The sequence below is a fragment of the Doryrhamphus excisus genome, linkage group LG13 (genome assembly GCF_037039965.1).
Source record: "Doryrhamphus excisus strain RoL-2023G ecotype Guam linkage group LG13, RoL_Dexc_Guam_v1.1, whole genome shotgun sequence".
NCBI lineage: Eukaryota > Metazoa > Chordata > Actinopteri > Syngnathiformes > Syngnathidae > Doryrhamphus > Doryrhamphus excisus.
Window position 1 is genome coordinate 5,300,088 of NC_136369.1, and position 15,315 is coordinate 5,315,402.

At 41.2% G+C, this 15,315-nt stretch overlaps 1 protein-coding gene across 2 annotated transcripts in view; it reads right to left on the reverse strand.

The window, feature by feature from the left end:
* lmo7b (LIM domain 7b) overlaps window positions 1–15,315 on the reverse strand; it is a 29,757-nt gene that overhangs the window by 1,473 nt on the left and 12,969 nt on the right. Inside the window, exons 11-26 of one of the 2 annotated variants that reach the window (XM_058089718.2) lie at window positions 14,989–15,134; window positions 14,599–14,782; window positions 11,544–12,089; window positions 10,765–11,061; window positions 7,208–7,322; window positions 6,508–6,669; window positions 3,633–3,658; window positions 3,449–3,556; window positions 3,282–3,356; window positions 2,108–2,235; window positions 1,880–1,924; window positions 1,707–1,759; window positions 1,470–1,641; window positions 1,213–1,392; window positions 1,012–1,120; window positions 168–270 (exon numbers count right to left, since the gene is read on the reverse strand). In XM_058089718.2, the coding sequence (XP_057945701.2) occupies window positions 168–270; window positions 1,012–1,120; window positions 1,213–1,392; window positions 1,470–1,641; window positions 1,707–1,759; window positions 1,880–1,924; window positions 2,108–2,235; window positions 3,282–3,356; window positions 3,449–3,556; window positions 3,633–3,658; window positions 6,508–6,669; window positions 7,208–7,322; window positions 10,765–11,061; window positions 11,544–12,089; window positions 14,599–14,782; window positions 14,989–15,134 (2,449 nt within the window). The remainder of the gene's footprint in view (window positions 1–167; window positions 271–1,011; window positions 1,121–1,212; window positions 1,393–1,469; window positions 1,642–1,706; window positions 1,760–1,879; window positions 1,925–2,107; window positions 2,236–3,281; window positions 3,357–3,448; window positions 3,557–3,632; window positions 3,659–6,507; window positions 6,670–7,207; window positions 7,323–10,764; window positions 11,062–11,543; window positions 12,090–14,598; window positions 14,783–14,988; window positions 15,135–15,315) is intronic. The other variant, XM_058089719.2, reaches the window with a different exon arrangement.

The window sequence follows — 15,315 nt, forward strand, 5'->3', positions numbered from 1 at the left end:
GTGTATATTATGATGCAAACCATTAAAAAGAAAAACAAGCCATGGGCCAAACACGACCCCTGCGCTGCACTTTGGACACCCATGGTTTAGTGTGAAGTGAAAAATACAGTCAACCAAACAGCAACTACAAAAATGCGACTGTGAAAATCCGCCAATGTAATACTCACACTTAAGCTGGAAATAGCAGGGCTCACAGTATGGCTTCTTGTGTCGGACGCGAACCTGGACACCATTCTCTGTTTTTCCCAGACACTGTTGGCAGCCCACACACTGAGATGGAAAGAAAAGTGAGAAAAGTACAATGCAACAAATAATGTGCCTTTACTTTTAATATTTCTAGTAATAGTTTTAAATCAGAGATGCTTTACAATAGCACTCATAGCACGGGTGCCCCAGTGGTTGCTGGAGGAAATCACCTGCAGGCCATATAAGGGTGGATGCATATTTGCGTCTACATACTAATTAACTCCGGCCAGCTAAAATTGGAAGCAATTGCCTAGTGACACTTTCACAATAGGCATTGAAAAAGAAACTTGACAGGAGACACAGCCCCTTTGCTCCTCACCAATCAAAAGGGGTAAAAGGCTTCAGCTGTTGAATGCCACCCTCCGAAAAAACAGATTACAGGTCATACAAGCCTTATTTTACGTTCAATAACATCAAAGTGTCAGTATTTATTTAACAATACTGTATGTTTATTATCTGTGATTGGCTGGCGGAGCAGTCCAGAGTGAACCCCGCCGCTCGCACGAAGACAGCTGGGATAGGCTCCAGCATACCTGTGACCCAAGTGAGGCTAAACGGCATAGAGAATGGATGGATGGATGTTTATTATTGTGGTTGTAGTCTTCAGTGCAAAATAATACAGGTCCAAAATGCTAATCTAGAAATACACGACCATGTGGACGAACACCGCTACAGTGGTAAAGAGGTGAGACTGAACCAAGTGGCACTTGAGCCCAAGTGAATATTATGTGAGCACACCATGACCCGCTGTCATCGACATCTCACCTGGAAACAGGCAAAATGGAAGTAGAGGCTAAGGGCCTCAATAACCATGGCTGCCCCGTTATTCAGGTTGCCTTCACACAAACAGCAAGTTCTCCTGCCACTGACCATCCTGAGGCAGCACATGTTAATAGTGTAAGGCCCGAGTGGCAAAATAATACATGACGCAGTTGGAAAAAAAACTGAACTGTTTGTGTTGATTACCTGCCAGGGTGCAAGACTGTGGATGTATTTCTCTGGGATGCCATGGATCCAGTAGTGTAGCGGGAGGAGGAGGAGGAGTTCCTAATTGGACCACAATAACTGGCAGCAGCAGAGTGTGGTCGGGGATAACCAGCCATGGAGGTCGATTGTGACGTTTCAAGGATGTCCAAAGACTCATACCTGTGAGCGATGGAGTTATAGAGGCAATAGACAGAGCACAACAGTCACCACACGGCCAAGCAACAGACTGACCCAACCTCTTCAGAGGCATCCCGATGTAGATGGGTTCCTTGTAAAAACTGCTGCTGCGCTGACGTATCCAGCTGTTGTCGGTCAGAAGCTGAGTCCTCTTCTTCATCTCCTCCAAGATCTGCTGCCTCTCCTGCTCGGCCTTCGAAACTGCCTCCCCTTTCCTTGTTTTTGCATCACCTGAACAAAACAAAACATATTCAGCATAAGCATAACATAATAGGATAGAAACAAGGCTATCTAACCTTTTTGTTGTTTTTGTGGACCACCTAATGCTGGTGTAGATAAGGACTTTGTCCTATGGGAGAGGCAGAAGGTGAATATTTTTGTGCATTTGCCTAAAATATTTGAGCACAACAACATATCAAGAGCAATAATACGTGGGCTGATAAGTCACTCTGTCAGGGCTTGTTCTGACCTGTGTGCAGGAGAAAGCGGTGCAAAGTCAGAGAAGCCTTCAGCCCTGAGGTGTCACATTAGCAGCAGCAAGTTGCAGAAAAAAAGAAAAGCAAAAAAAAAAAAAGAGTTAGTAGCAGGCAAGTGGGCAGCCATTGTAAACGTCCTTGAACACACTACATGTAGTGCAGTCATTTGACATGAAGTTTATGTGCAATATATTTGAGCAACACAAAAATAAAGGTTTTACCAGTCTTCCTTGAGCTTTCCATTCTGATCTTTCTTTGAGCCATCATGAGTGCTTAGTTCTTGAGGCCTCTGCTCTTCAGCGTTTGTCAAACCATTCACATGGACCCCTGTGATAATCTCCATGTTATTCTGAAACCAATGAAATGCTATTTTACAGAACCATATGAGCCAGGTGTTAAAATGAACTCCAATGTATAGGAACCATAATTAATGAACTTGCTTAAATTGGCAGGAACTCATTCATTCATTTTCTACCGCTTATCCTCACGACACAGGGGTGCTGGAGCCTATCCCACCTGTCTTCGGGTGAGAGGCGGGGTACACCCTGGACTGGTCGGCAGCCAATCACAAGGCACATATAGACAAACAACCATTCACACTCACATTATACCTATGGACAATTTGGAGTCGCCAATTAACCTAGCATGTTTTTGGAATGTGGGAGGAAACCGGAGTACCTGGAGAAAACCCACGCATACACAGGGAGAACTCCACACAAAGATGGCTGAGGGTGGGATTGAACTCGGGTCTTCTAACTGTGTGGCCTGCGCACTAACCACTTTCTATGCCGCATGTCCTCCAATGAACTGCTTTGCTCAGACACAATGCAGAATGGGAAACTTCAAAACTCATATTGGTACTTCTTTGTATATTTTTAGTATATTTTAAGTTACTGTGTGATGAGTTTAGTGTTTTTTGGTTTTATAGGTACAATAATGAACTTGCTTATATTGGCAGGAACCCAATTTATTTAATCATTCATTCATTTTCTACCGCTTATCCTCACGACGGTCACGGGGGTGCTGGAGCCTATCCCAGCTGGGATTCACACTCACATTCATACCTCTGGACAATTTGGAGTCACAGATTAACCTAGCATGTTTTGGAGGAAACCGGAGTGCCCGGAAAACCCACGCATGCACGGGAGAACATGCAAACTCCACACAGAGATGGCAGAGGGTGGAATGGAACTCTGGTCTCCTAGCTGTGAGGCCTGCGTGTTAACCACTTCTTCACCGTGCAGCCGAACTCAATTTATATTCATATTAAACCAGTCCCGATGATAATAAAATAAGCCTTACAAGCTGTACAATACACAAGCATGTTAGAGGTACAGAAGTAAATGCCATACATATTAAGTGCAGCTTCAATATCAATCTCAGCCGGCTACACACCTCCCCCTCCACTGCAGCATGTTGCGCCTTCTGCCATTCTGTATCCAGCCTCTGCTGATCCTGCTCATATTGCTCCTAATCAATGCAAATACATGGAAGTAAATGCAGTACATGTCAAATACGATGATGTTTTTCCTTCCGCCACTCTCCAAAGTGCTGGTCTTCACCTGTAGGAGGCGCTCCTGCTCTTTCTGCCACTTCTCTTGACGCCTGCGGTGGTCTTCACGGTCCCACGACCAGCTGGATGAGGAGGGGCTGATGGATGGCACCTGGAGCTGGAGATGCACAGGCAGATTGAACATGATCATCAAGCAACACTCATACACACTTGATGAAATGGTGGAAACTCACATCAGATATTGCCGATTCTGAACCACCTGTGTGAGAAAGCAAAGTGTCAGTGTAAAAAAAAAAAAAAAAAAAAGCCTTACAATCACTGTCGGCTCTCAACACCACACGCAGTCAATACACTATATAGGCAACATTCCTTGCAGCTATAACAGCCTCCAGTCTTCTGGGCATCTTTCAATTTGAAACAGAACATCTTTGAACAGAAACTTGTCCTTCCTTAATTTTGGATATCCTACCCTGTCCTGTAGCATGCAGCAATGAGTGCAACATTTAAAAAAAAACAAATAAGAAAAAGGTCTCCCATATCCGGTTGGTCTACAAACAGGTCAAATTGGAAGCAGGCGAGTTCAAGGTATCAACACCCCAATCACCATGGCTAAAACACCGTAGACAGCCCGATGACTGAATCTGCCACTGACGGGATTAAGATGTCAGGATTTGGAAAATCAGTGTATAAACTGGCACACTAATCTGCTAATACTGTATACCTCCCAGTTTGAATGGTACGGCAAGGAATGACATTTCAAATAAACTGTTGTGCTGTCGTGAATGAACAGAAATTGGATTTACTCAAGCATTCGCTGCACTCCACAGCAAAATGATAAAGTTTTAACATCAAAAGTGTAGAATTCTTAAAAGCTTTTTCACACACTGCAAGCAATTACCACATAAGTAAACCCATGAGCTGAAACCTGCAGAGCCTTAATGGGGAGAATCCATCGTAGCAGTCGACAAACACACGCACAAAAAAACAATTGTATGATGTTAGAAAAAAGGTTAACATGAATGCATTTTTTTTGCATTTGGCCTGATGGAACTACATATAGTAAAAAAATCTGACCCATGCCAAGAGTTTTTTTTTACCATATTCTTTTTACTTGATCAAACCCCCCTGTGGCTACGTTTACATGCAGTCAAATAATCATATCATAACCGGAATATTAGCAATAACCAGGTTGCGCACGGCCATGTAAACACCAATAACCCTTTTGAAAAACCCGAAATTACTCATATTGCAGTTTTTAAAAACCTGGATATTCCACCAGGGTTACTCCTTTTCTAACCTGAATAATATGTCACGTATACACACATTGGGATATTCCCAGCAAAAGGAATATTGATTTGTGTTCCATTCAAGAGGAATCTTGGGTCTTTGACAGGAAGTATTGAATTTGAAAACATGTCAGCATGCAAAACTGCCAATTTTTGGAGCGAGGAGAAAACTAACCATCTCATTAATGTGGTGAAAGACAAAAAACTTTTAGTCCTTTATAGACGTTTTATAGACGCCTTGTCAATGTTATTGTTTTTATATACAAGAAGAAGTGGAAATGATGCAGATTGCATCATGATGCTCTCCGTGCGTCGCTGTTTTGATCGTGATATCCCAGTTGTTTAAAATTACCATGTATACAGGAATAACCCTGTTTGCCAAAGCATGTAAACAGATTATTCCGAATGTTTCAGAAAGCGGAACATTGACTGCATGTAAACGTGTTTCCCAGTTTCCCACAAGACTGCAGTCTGTTAGGGCTGTGTGGCAAGAGGAGGGCTGGATGAAATACAGCGTTTATATTGCGTTTCGATGATCACTCCCTCACTATATTGTGGCTTTTCAGAAATAAATTCTCTCCATTTTGTGGTAGACTATGGCATTTTATTAGTCAAAACATATTAAAATAAATGATAAGTACTCTGGTCACTAAGTGGCAGTAAAAACAAAACACTAATGAGACAGTACATTACATTACATTAATGCTGCATGGAGTCAGCAATGGCATATCCAACATGATGAAGTAAAAACAAGTTCTCCCCACAGTCTGTGTGGAAGTGGTACGTTTTTGGCTTAGTAAATTTAGAATTAATAAATTCGAAGCTAACTAGTTAGCTCACTGGCTTGCGGCTGTCTCCAGTCCCTGCAGTTGAGAGAGTTGTGTAATGTGGTGTAAACAAAGAATTGTAAAGAAGTAGGAGTGTAATGGTGACTCTGGGGTGTTGCTTCATGTCTACTGGGCTCTAATAAATGTTAGAATCCATATTTAGACAGTCAAACAGTTTTCTAAGCTCCAACTATGAAATATTCAATTTAATGAAAATTAATTTAGCGCAGTCTGGAACAAATTAACCGCTATAAATGAGGGATGACTATAATAGTCGAATTTGCATAACTGGTTGTGACGCAAAACGCCAGAGTGCACCATCATCATCTAATATCTTTATTGATGAACAGATGTGTTTTGGGTCAACCGAGACATTTTTTATGTGCATACGTATATGAGGTGTATTAAAGGGGATCTATTATACTCATTTTACAGTATTGAGTTGTGGACTCCTATAGAGCAGCTACACACGATAACCAGCACACAAAGCTTTATACAGGTCTTCCAGAATCTGCACCTATTCATCTGTATTTCTTTGGATTTTGTGGTTCCCGTGAAAACGGTCTGTTTTAATGTTGGGTTGTGGTGTTAGGAATTGTAAACAAACGTGGCTTTGCTAGCACGTTAACAGAGGGGAGGGCAGGGTGCTTATCTGCTTACAGACGCGCCCATATAAGGAAGTCTGCCCCTCTGTGACATCACAAAGGGGCAGTGTTACCAAGCTTTTTAATAATTAGCTTTTTGAGCCATCCCAAACTTCTTTTAGGGCTCACTTCCAAATGCACAAACCTCATTATCTGAAATGTTGGCATCGTTTAAAAAGAAAATACAACATCCTAACTATGTTTATAAGTCAGAAAAGTGGAAAAAGCAAAATAGGTCCCCTTTAACAAGGACTACATATCCCCTGAATCACAGGTTCTCGATGAAGATTAGAGTTTCACTGATTCACAGGTGCTCAACGAAAACTCAAATTTCTTCAAACAGTAGCTTACCCTTGTTTACATAGCGACAAATATCCATGGTAAGAGTGCCAGATTGCAAGGCAGATGCCATTTTTTCCTCCCACACACCGGAGCTCATGTGTGCTGCAGCAACTCCATCAACAGTCACGATCTCATCGTCTACACACAGCTGGCAGAGCTCTGCTGGGCCGCCTGCCGAGGGAGGGACAGCCGTCAAGAAAATAAGACAGATAAGGGCGCAGACAGCACAACACAAACAAGGTTCCCGCTTCAGAACTGATTTGCTCAAACCAAAAAGGAGAAACAAGCTGGAGACAAGGTTGCTGCTCCAAATTTTAATGTTCCAAATTCCCAGCAGTTGCCTCTACGCCTGAAAGTGTGTCACCCATAAACTTTTCCACAAAGTGTTTGTGGGTGGATTGTTTGTACCGCTGATGTGCCCATGTTGTTCCTAAATTCCTCCACAATAAAGCAGTCTTCAACTACCACAACACAGACCACTCAAACATTTGTTAAAATATACGTACATATGTGCATGTTGAGAACCATAGTCTTAATCAACTGAAATAAATTAATTTTAATAATTTGCCTCAGATTAGTCTACGAAATTACGAAATAAACAAAAGTTACTTTGCGTCCACCTGGCGTTACCCTTCTTAAAATGTTATCTTATTCAGATCAAAACAGTACAAAAGCAGCAACCATTTTTATGCCGTCATAAATGCTTTACCTGGCTGAATATATTTTATTCTTGCTCCAGTAGCATCCCAATGAGGCTGGAAACCAAAGTCATGTGGACTGTTCGGTTTAAGAGCAAGACTCACACTCATGTAGCTACAGTCCACCTGAAAAACAACACACACACACACACACACACACACACACACACACACACACACACACACACACACACATAAAGCTGACACCCACTGATCTGATGTCAAGCTCTTCCTGGTGGAAACTAAATACTTTCAGCAGGACACCTCATGTTCTAGAGGGTGGGAGAATATCTCTCACAGTACGAAGCTGCAATGGTGGGGGTGAGATGCAGTCAACAAAACTCACTTGCAATTACAATACAATCATTTAAGCTCCTTAGCCATTTGCTCTACTGCTCCCTCTCAGTGGGGATTTATTCAAGGTCAACTAATTTGCTCAATGGGCCTAATATTTCCAGGGCACCCAAAACAGCTCATAAAAAAAAAAAAATACTCTTAGTTTTATTTTAGTCGTCATATTTGTGGTTAAAACTACATTAAAAATATTTGAAATAATATACCGGTACATCTTCTATATTTGACACAGTGGAACACATTTATTTTACCTTTTAGGGTAAGGTGGCCAGAAATATTTCAGTATTGAACAAAGCAAAATTTGTTCTCAATCAGAAATCACTCCACACTCTTTATTGCTCTCTGGTTCTACCATATCTTACTTATTGTGTGGAAATATGGGCTAATAACTATAAAAGCAATCTTCACTCGCTAAATGTACTGCAAAAAAGGCCAGTAAGGATAATTCATAATGCCGCCTACAGAGAACATACTAACTCCTTATTTCTAAAATCACAAATACTTAAACTTGCTGATATAGTTCATCTTCAAACAGCTAAAATAATGCATAAGGCTAAAAACAACCAATTAGCTAAAAATGTCATCCCATACTTCTCTACAAGAGAGGAACAATATGATCTCAGGGAAGAACTAAATCTGAAACACATATGCTAGGACTACGTTAAAAAGCCATAGCATTTCAGTATGTGGAATCAAACTATCAAAAAAAAAACCTTAAACTGTATTATGAAAGCAGGAAGTGAACAAATGTAACAGTTACTGATTGTAAAAGTACCAGATGGAGGGGTAGGATTTAATAAGCTTTGCTTCTTCCTACTCCTTTTGGACATGTGGAACTGAACTGATTATGTGATGCACTCAATTGGAATCTGATGCATGTTCAAATGAAATAAAACCATTACACCATTATTACCTTCATTACTTATAGGTAATGTAATCCCAAAATTCAGCATCTCAGAACATTACAATATAACATAAGATCAATAAAAAAAACAAACAAACGTATGCTCATTTCTTTGCACTCAATACCTGGTTGAGTCTCCTTTGCATGAATAACTGCATCAATACAGAGTGGTATGAAGGCGGTCAGCCTGTGGCACTGCTCAGGAATAATGGAAGCCCGGGTTGCTTTAATAGTAGCCCTCAGGTCAGTCTGCATTGTTGGGTCTAGTGTCTTCATTTTCTTCTTGACAATACCACATAGATTCTCTTTAGGGTTCAGATCGGGTGAGTTTGCTGGCCAATCAAGCACAGTAACACCATGGTCAAAGAACCAGTTTTTCGCACCTCTGGCATTAATGACTGTGACTACGTGTGGAAACTGGACTTCAAGCAACATGGATTTGGTGTTGCGCCAAGACTCTGGAACCTTGGGGTACACCCAAGGACTTGTTCTGAGCCAACTGTAGTTGATTTCCAAATTACATGCAAAATGTACTTTTAGCTGAAAAAGGGACAGAGAGATACAGTGCATCCGGAAAGTATTCACAGCGCCTCACTTTTTCTACATTTTGTCATGTTACAGCCTCATTCCAGGACAACCATCTCTGCAGCAATCCACCAATCAGGCCTGTATGGTAGAGTGGCCAGACGAAAGCCATCAGACCAGAGAATTTTGTTTCTCATGGTCTGAGAGTCATTCAGGTGCTTTTTGGCAAATTCCAGACGGGCTGCCATGTTCCTTTTACTAAGGAGTGGCTTTCGTCTGGCCACTCTACCATACAGGCCTGATTGGTGGATTGCTGCAGAGATGGTTGTCCTTCTGGAAGGCTCTCCTCTCTCCACAGAGGAACGCTGGAGCTCTGACAGAGTGACCATCGGGGCCTTGGTCACCTCCCTGACTAAGGCCCTTCTTCCCCGATCGCTCAGTTTAGAAGGCCGGCCAGCTCTAGGAAGAGTTCTGGTGGTTCCAAACGTCTTCCATTTACGAATAATGGAGGCCACTGTGCTCATTGGGACCTTCAAAGCAGCAGAAATTTTTCTGTATCCTTCCCCAGATTTGTGCCTCAAGACAATCCTGTCTCGCAGGTCTACAGACAGTTCTTTTGACTTCATGCTTGGTGTTTGTGCTCTGACATGCACAGTCAACTGTGGGACCTTATATAGACAGTTATTATATTTCCAAATCATGTCCAATCAACTGAATTTACTGCAGGTGGACTCCAATTAAGCTGTAGAAAGATCTCAAGGATGATCAGTGGAAAAAAGATGCACCTGAGCTCAATTTTGAGCTTCATGGCAAAGGCTGTGAATACTTGTGTAAATGTGATTTTTTTGTTTTCTATTTTTAATAAATTCAAAACATGTCAAAAAAACCTTTTTTCACATTGTCATAATGGAGTATTTTGTGTAGAATTTTGAGGTAAGAGATTAATTTAATACAATTTGGAATGAGGCTGTAACATGACAAAATGTAGAAAAAGTGAAGCACTGTGAATACTTTCCGGATGCACTGTACCTAGTCCAGTTCTTTATCTACACAGTGCAGGTAAGACGCTTCTGACTCTGGTTCAGGAGTGGCTTAACATTAGTGACATTTGTGGAATTTGTCCGTGAGTGCTGCCTCTTGATGTGCCTCAGCCTCAGTCCACTCCTTTTGAAGCTCCCCCAAATAATTGTGTGGCCTACTGACCCAGACAGAGACCATTTAATGGCTCAGGAAACGTGTGCAGGTGTTTCAAGTTAAATGGCTGATAGGATGTGATCATGTGTAAGTTGAACTTCGGCCGGGAGGCGGGGTAAACCCGAGGGTGGTCACTGGCCAATCACAGGGGAAATAAAAACCACTTACACTCACATTCACACCTATATTTTATAGTCTCCAACACATTTTTTGGGAATGTGGGAGGAAGCTGGAGTACCTGCAGAAAACCTGAGAATGTGCAAACTCCACACTGAGACTTGCATCTCTTGACTGTATGGTCAACATGCTAATTACTAGGCCACCGTGCGGCCAATATTGAGCTTTTTCACAATGTCCTAATTTTCTGAAATATTGGTTTTATCTATAAACCACAATCATCAAAATTGCAAGAAATAAGGCTAGAATTATTTCATTCTGTGTAGTGAAACAATATTGGATAAGGGTTTCAATTTCTGAATTCAGTGACAAAAAATAATATATAAATTTTTTTTAGATACACCTGTAATTGCATTCAAAAGTGATATTTTTTTTACTTAAAGAAGTAAAATTTTGCATTGATGAAAAACATACCTTTGGAATGTCGACATTACGTGGAAGAGATTCGAGTTGGCTATGTCGGGGCTGCATGTTCAAATATGTTTGTGACTGATGCTGAAAGCCATTGGTCTGGAAGGTCTGGTCAGGTAGACTATTCCATGCTCCCTTTGCTAAAACGGTCTGGTTGGTGGTCTGCATTGGATCCTGGTGCCAACTTCTTAGATAGGCCGTGGCTGTCTGTCTTTTGAGCAAAGAACTAGTGGGTACGGGAACACATCCCCCTCTTTCACTGATCGATGTTGGACCCTGATTCTCTGTTAGACTTTTCACCTGAGTGACAAAAACAAGTACAAGTTTAGAAAGCTACATTTAAAAAAACGCAGGACAATTGCATTAACCAGTCACCATTGAGAGAGAACACTACACAAGAGACAAAAGAGTTTCACAAGGATGCAGCTGCATATATTATTAACGAGGGAAAACAATAGGTAAGCCACACGAGCATCACAAAAGCAGGCCATCTGCACGCACAGGAAATGCCCTCATTATGTTAACTTGCCTTAGCAACCACATGGGCACTTAACCTCAATGAGTGAAACATGAAACATCCACCCAAACATTTAAAAGTGAAATAAATTGCCAGGTTAGTGCTTTTTTTACTTACCATTTCAGTTTGAAATATGCGTTTCTAACACATACTGAAACAGGTTTCATGGTAACCCCAAATATGTGCACAATTGCACACATTATGCATTGTAAAATGCATTCTCATTAAACATAAAAGGGAAAACAAACCATTGTCCATAACTCACATCAGATAGTCTTGGTAACGTGGATGTCCTGGACTGGCTGGTCCCAAAGGGCCTGGCTGTGATGACGGACGAGAGGAGACATGATCCTTCAGATCGCCTGAAACCACGTGGAAGACTGGCTGAGCATGACCAAGAAGCAGCTCTTGCCAAATACTTCCTGGTGCCTGAAGCTGGCTGGGATTTACTTGTGTCTTCTGCGTTTTCCCGAGGGAAACTGTGGCTCTCTCTTTCGAACTTATGCCTGTTGTCAGAGAGCTCTCCCAACGTGTCAGACAAATCCATTGTGCGAGATGATTCTTTTTCATTTGGAAGCATTGTTGTGATTGAAGAAGACATTTGGGATGTTGAATTCTCCGCCTGAGTCATATGTGTTGTAGGATGGAAGGGCACTGGAATTCCTTGGGATTTGAACTGGGTTTGGGAGCTGAAAGGGTCGTTTTGAGTGGGAGTGGTTACTGTTGTTCCATTTAGTGCCAAAGATGAAAAATGGGTCTCTTCCCCCACGATGTTTCCATTAGAGTCAGGCATGGTGCCAACTGAGGATGCCTAATGATGAACAACAAGAAAACAGACATTACGCGACAAAAATGGATTTAAATTGTGGTGACGCTCTTAATTCATCAGTCACTCCATTTAATACATGTTGTACAGAGTGTACAGGTTTGAACCCTTTATCTGTGAAAATATGCCCCAAAGGTTTTTTTTTTGCAAACACAAACTCCAATTTAGATCTGTGATCTGTGGTGTCCATTGTGCCCCACCTGATTTTGCTCTTGGACAAGGAGGGCTAAGACGTGTTTTTTGACATGAAGTTGTTGACATCCCCATAAGCAGTGAAGTCAACAGCGACTCAGTGTCCTGAGCAGAGTTCTGCTCGAATTTCAGTGCTGAGGAAAGTAGTTAAGTAAAGAATTTAGCTTCTAAAAACATTATGCGTTCAAAAGTATAATACATTTGAATCAGAAAAAATCTCGGAAAAAGATCAGACATCACAAAATAGCTTGGAGTTCCTTTCTCTGCCACCGTATCACTTCGAGCTCCCGCCTGTCCATTGTTGTGTGCATGTTTTTCAGTGTGGAGACGCACTCATTGCGATCAATTAAAAAAAAAAAAAAAAAAAATAGTACATACTTGTAATTATCTGGGCTATGACAACAACAAAGTGTTTCCTTATAAATTCCATCGTTTTCCTGGCTCAGGACACTGTGTGGGGCGTGAGTCACTGCTTATGGGGGTATCATACAACATGTCAAAAAATCTGACCCATCATGTGCTGAAAATTATTTCAAAATGCAAAAGCCTTCATAAGTTTTTCGACCGTTGCCCCTCCCTTATGCAAACGACTATTTCATGTTAGTGCTTGTGTCTAGAAGAAAGGGAGTGACGCAAAATTGTTGCAAAGGGCAAATGGAAAAAAAAAATTCTTAAAAATAAAAAACTATCAAAGGTGTCAACTAGGGTTGGGCGATATAAAATTTAATTCAGCAGAATTAACATAAAATGTTACAAACCTTAACCCATATAATGAAATACACTCAATTTGTAAAGCACATTTACTTATAGTTAAAGTGGCTGTTTAAACTTCTCGAACAGGATGTCAGCCTATGCACACATAATCTACAAAATCTTCAACAAACTAATACCTGTGCTTGTGATTAAAGGGCACCCATTATGCTCATGTTTCAACCCTTTGTATTGAGTTCTATTGAGTATTGAATTTCTATAGAGCAGCTAGACACAATAACCAGCACAGAAAACTTTAGATTTAACCATTGAGGCGGTGGCGCTCTGAAGCCAGACGTGAGGTGAAATTAATGTACCTTTCCCGGTGAGAGCGTGTTGCTTCTGGCACCAGCAACAGTTTGGCGGATATTTCACATTCATGCTCCCCAAAAAAAAAAAATAAAGTCTCATATGAAATGCCTTTGACAGATGAAAATATATTTCTCTTGCTTGGAATCATAAATATAATATCTGCCTGAGCTTGTCCGTAAACAGCAGAGTAAGTAAGTAGCAGAGTTTGGGGGAGAGCAGAGAGTTTATCGGGCTTACAGCCACGCCCATATAAGGAAGTCCACCCCTCTGTGACATCACAAAGGGGCAGTTATTCCACGATTTTTGAAACTGAGCACTTTGAGCCATCCCAAACTTCTTTCAAGGCTCACTCCAAATGCCCAATGCTTAGCTCGGTAGGAGGTGGTTTAGTGTTAAGAGTGAGAACAGTCCGCCGTGTATATACTTCCCCACACGAACGTTCCTTCTCACAATGACAGCATCGTCTGTCACCTTATGTATCAAAGTCCCCCCGTGGGGGGGACTTGACTTGTTTGCATTTATATCATTTATACCGGTATAATTCATTTTCTTATCAACTTGGAAGACTCTATACCGGTATAGAAAAAAATATCACTCCACCGTCGTGTCAACCTTTTTCACAGTGACAAGAAACATAGATAAGAATACAGCAGCACCGCTACTGTCAGTGTCAAACAAGGAGAATGCAGAGTCTTGAGATGAAGTGAGAGTGGCACTTTTCAAAGATGTGGGTTTATTACAGCGGCAAACCATTTCAAAGGTTGCTTAATGTTCTTATAGAAAAAACCTTGAAGTGATTCACTTGTTAGGTAATAATAATAGTCCCCTAGGATGATTTCAACCACTTTATCCAACTCAGTAAATAGGAGCATTTTCTCTTATTCATTTATCAATTGGGTGATGGGGGGGGTGGAATTAACATGGTTATTTTGCCTGGACGATATATATTTTTAAAATACCAATATTTACTTTAAGCACGATATCAAAACCAACCATATCGTTAATATCAGTATAGAGTGGATCAGCGCTGTATCTCCAGAAAACAGTTGGCAGCTGTAACTTGGTTCCCATCGTTCATGTTAACAAGCCATTCCTGATTGTTATTAACGATGGTAATTCCTAAATAACCCATACCATTAGAAAATAAATGTGAACGCAGAATCAGTGAGGTGTGTTTGTACAATATACTCATTGTAAATTATTGAAGTGAAGAGTAAACAAAACAGAAACATAAACATACCTGTGTGGAGGAAAAGTTCTGGTGGCTATGAGAAGAGGCACTGCCAAGAGGCACCTCAGTGGCATAACTTCGAGCCAAAGGAGCTCGAGCATGTGGCCGGAAAAAAGAACCTGAGCACTTTGATGGAGGAGAAGTGGAGTGAGTGCGTGGGGCAAGGCTGTGCCTCTGTGGTGACAGCTGGTCTCTGGAGAATTGGTATGTAATGGAAGAAGAGTCAGAGTAATGAAGGCAGCAGAAAAGATGGAGGATGTGTCACATTAGTCTAGTTCACTGTGGCATAACAGACAAGTGAGGTCAGCAGCCTTTTCATATTAGTTATAAAACATATAGCAGACATTGCAGAATAAGTTTGCACTTTTTTTTTTTAGTGCATCTGTAACAGCAGACTACCTTTTCAGCTGCATGCGGTTTCCCTTCTCTTCATGGTCATTCGCAGATCCGTTGGTCATTTTGTTAATGACGTGTTCTCGGTCAAGCGACTTCCTACGCACATCAGAATTTGTGCTCCTGCGACGGTTCTTCCACTTTGTCAAGTCCTAAATAAGGACAAATTCAGTTAAAAATAAATGTTCAATGCACATGAAATAGTGTAGCGGTTACATTTATAAGCCGTGTTCCGTCCTGTTAAAAGTACCACTACTAAACCATTAAAGATCAGATTAGCTGCACATTTTCAAGCACAAATTTAATTAGAAATATTAACTTAATAAGATGAGC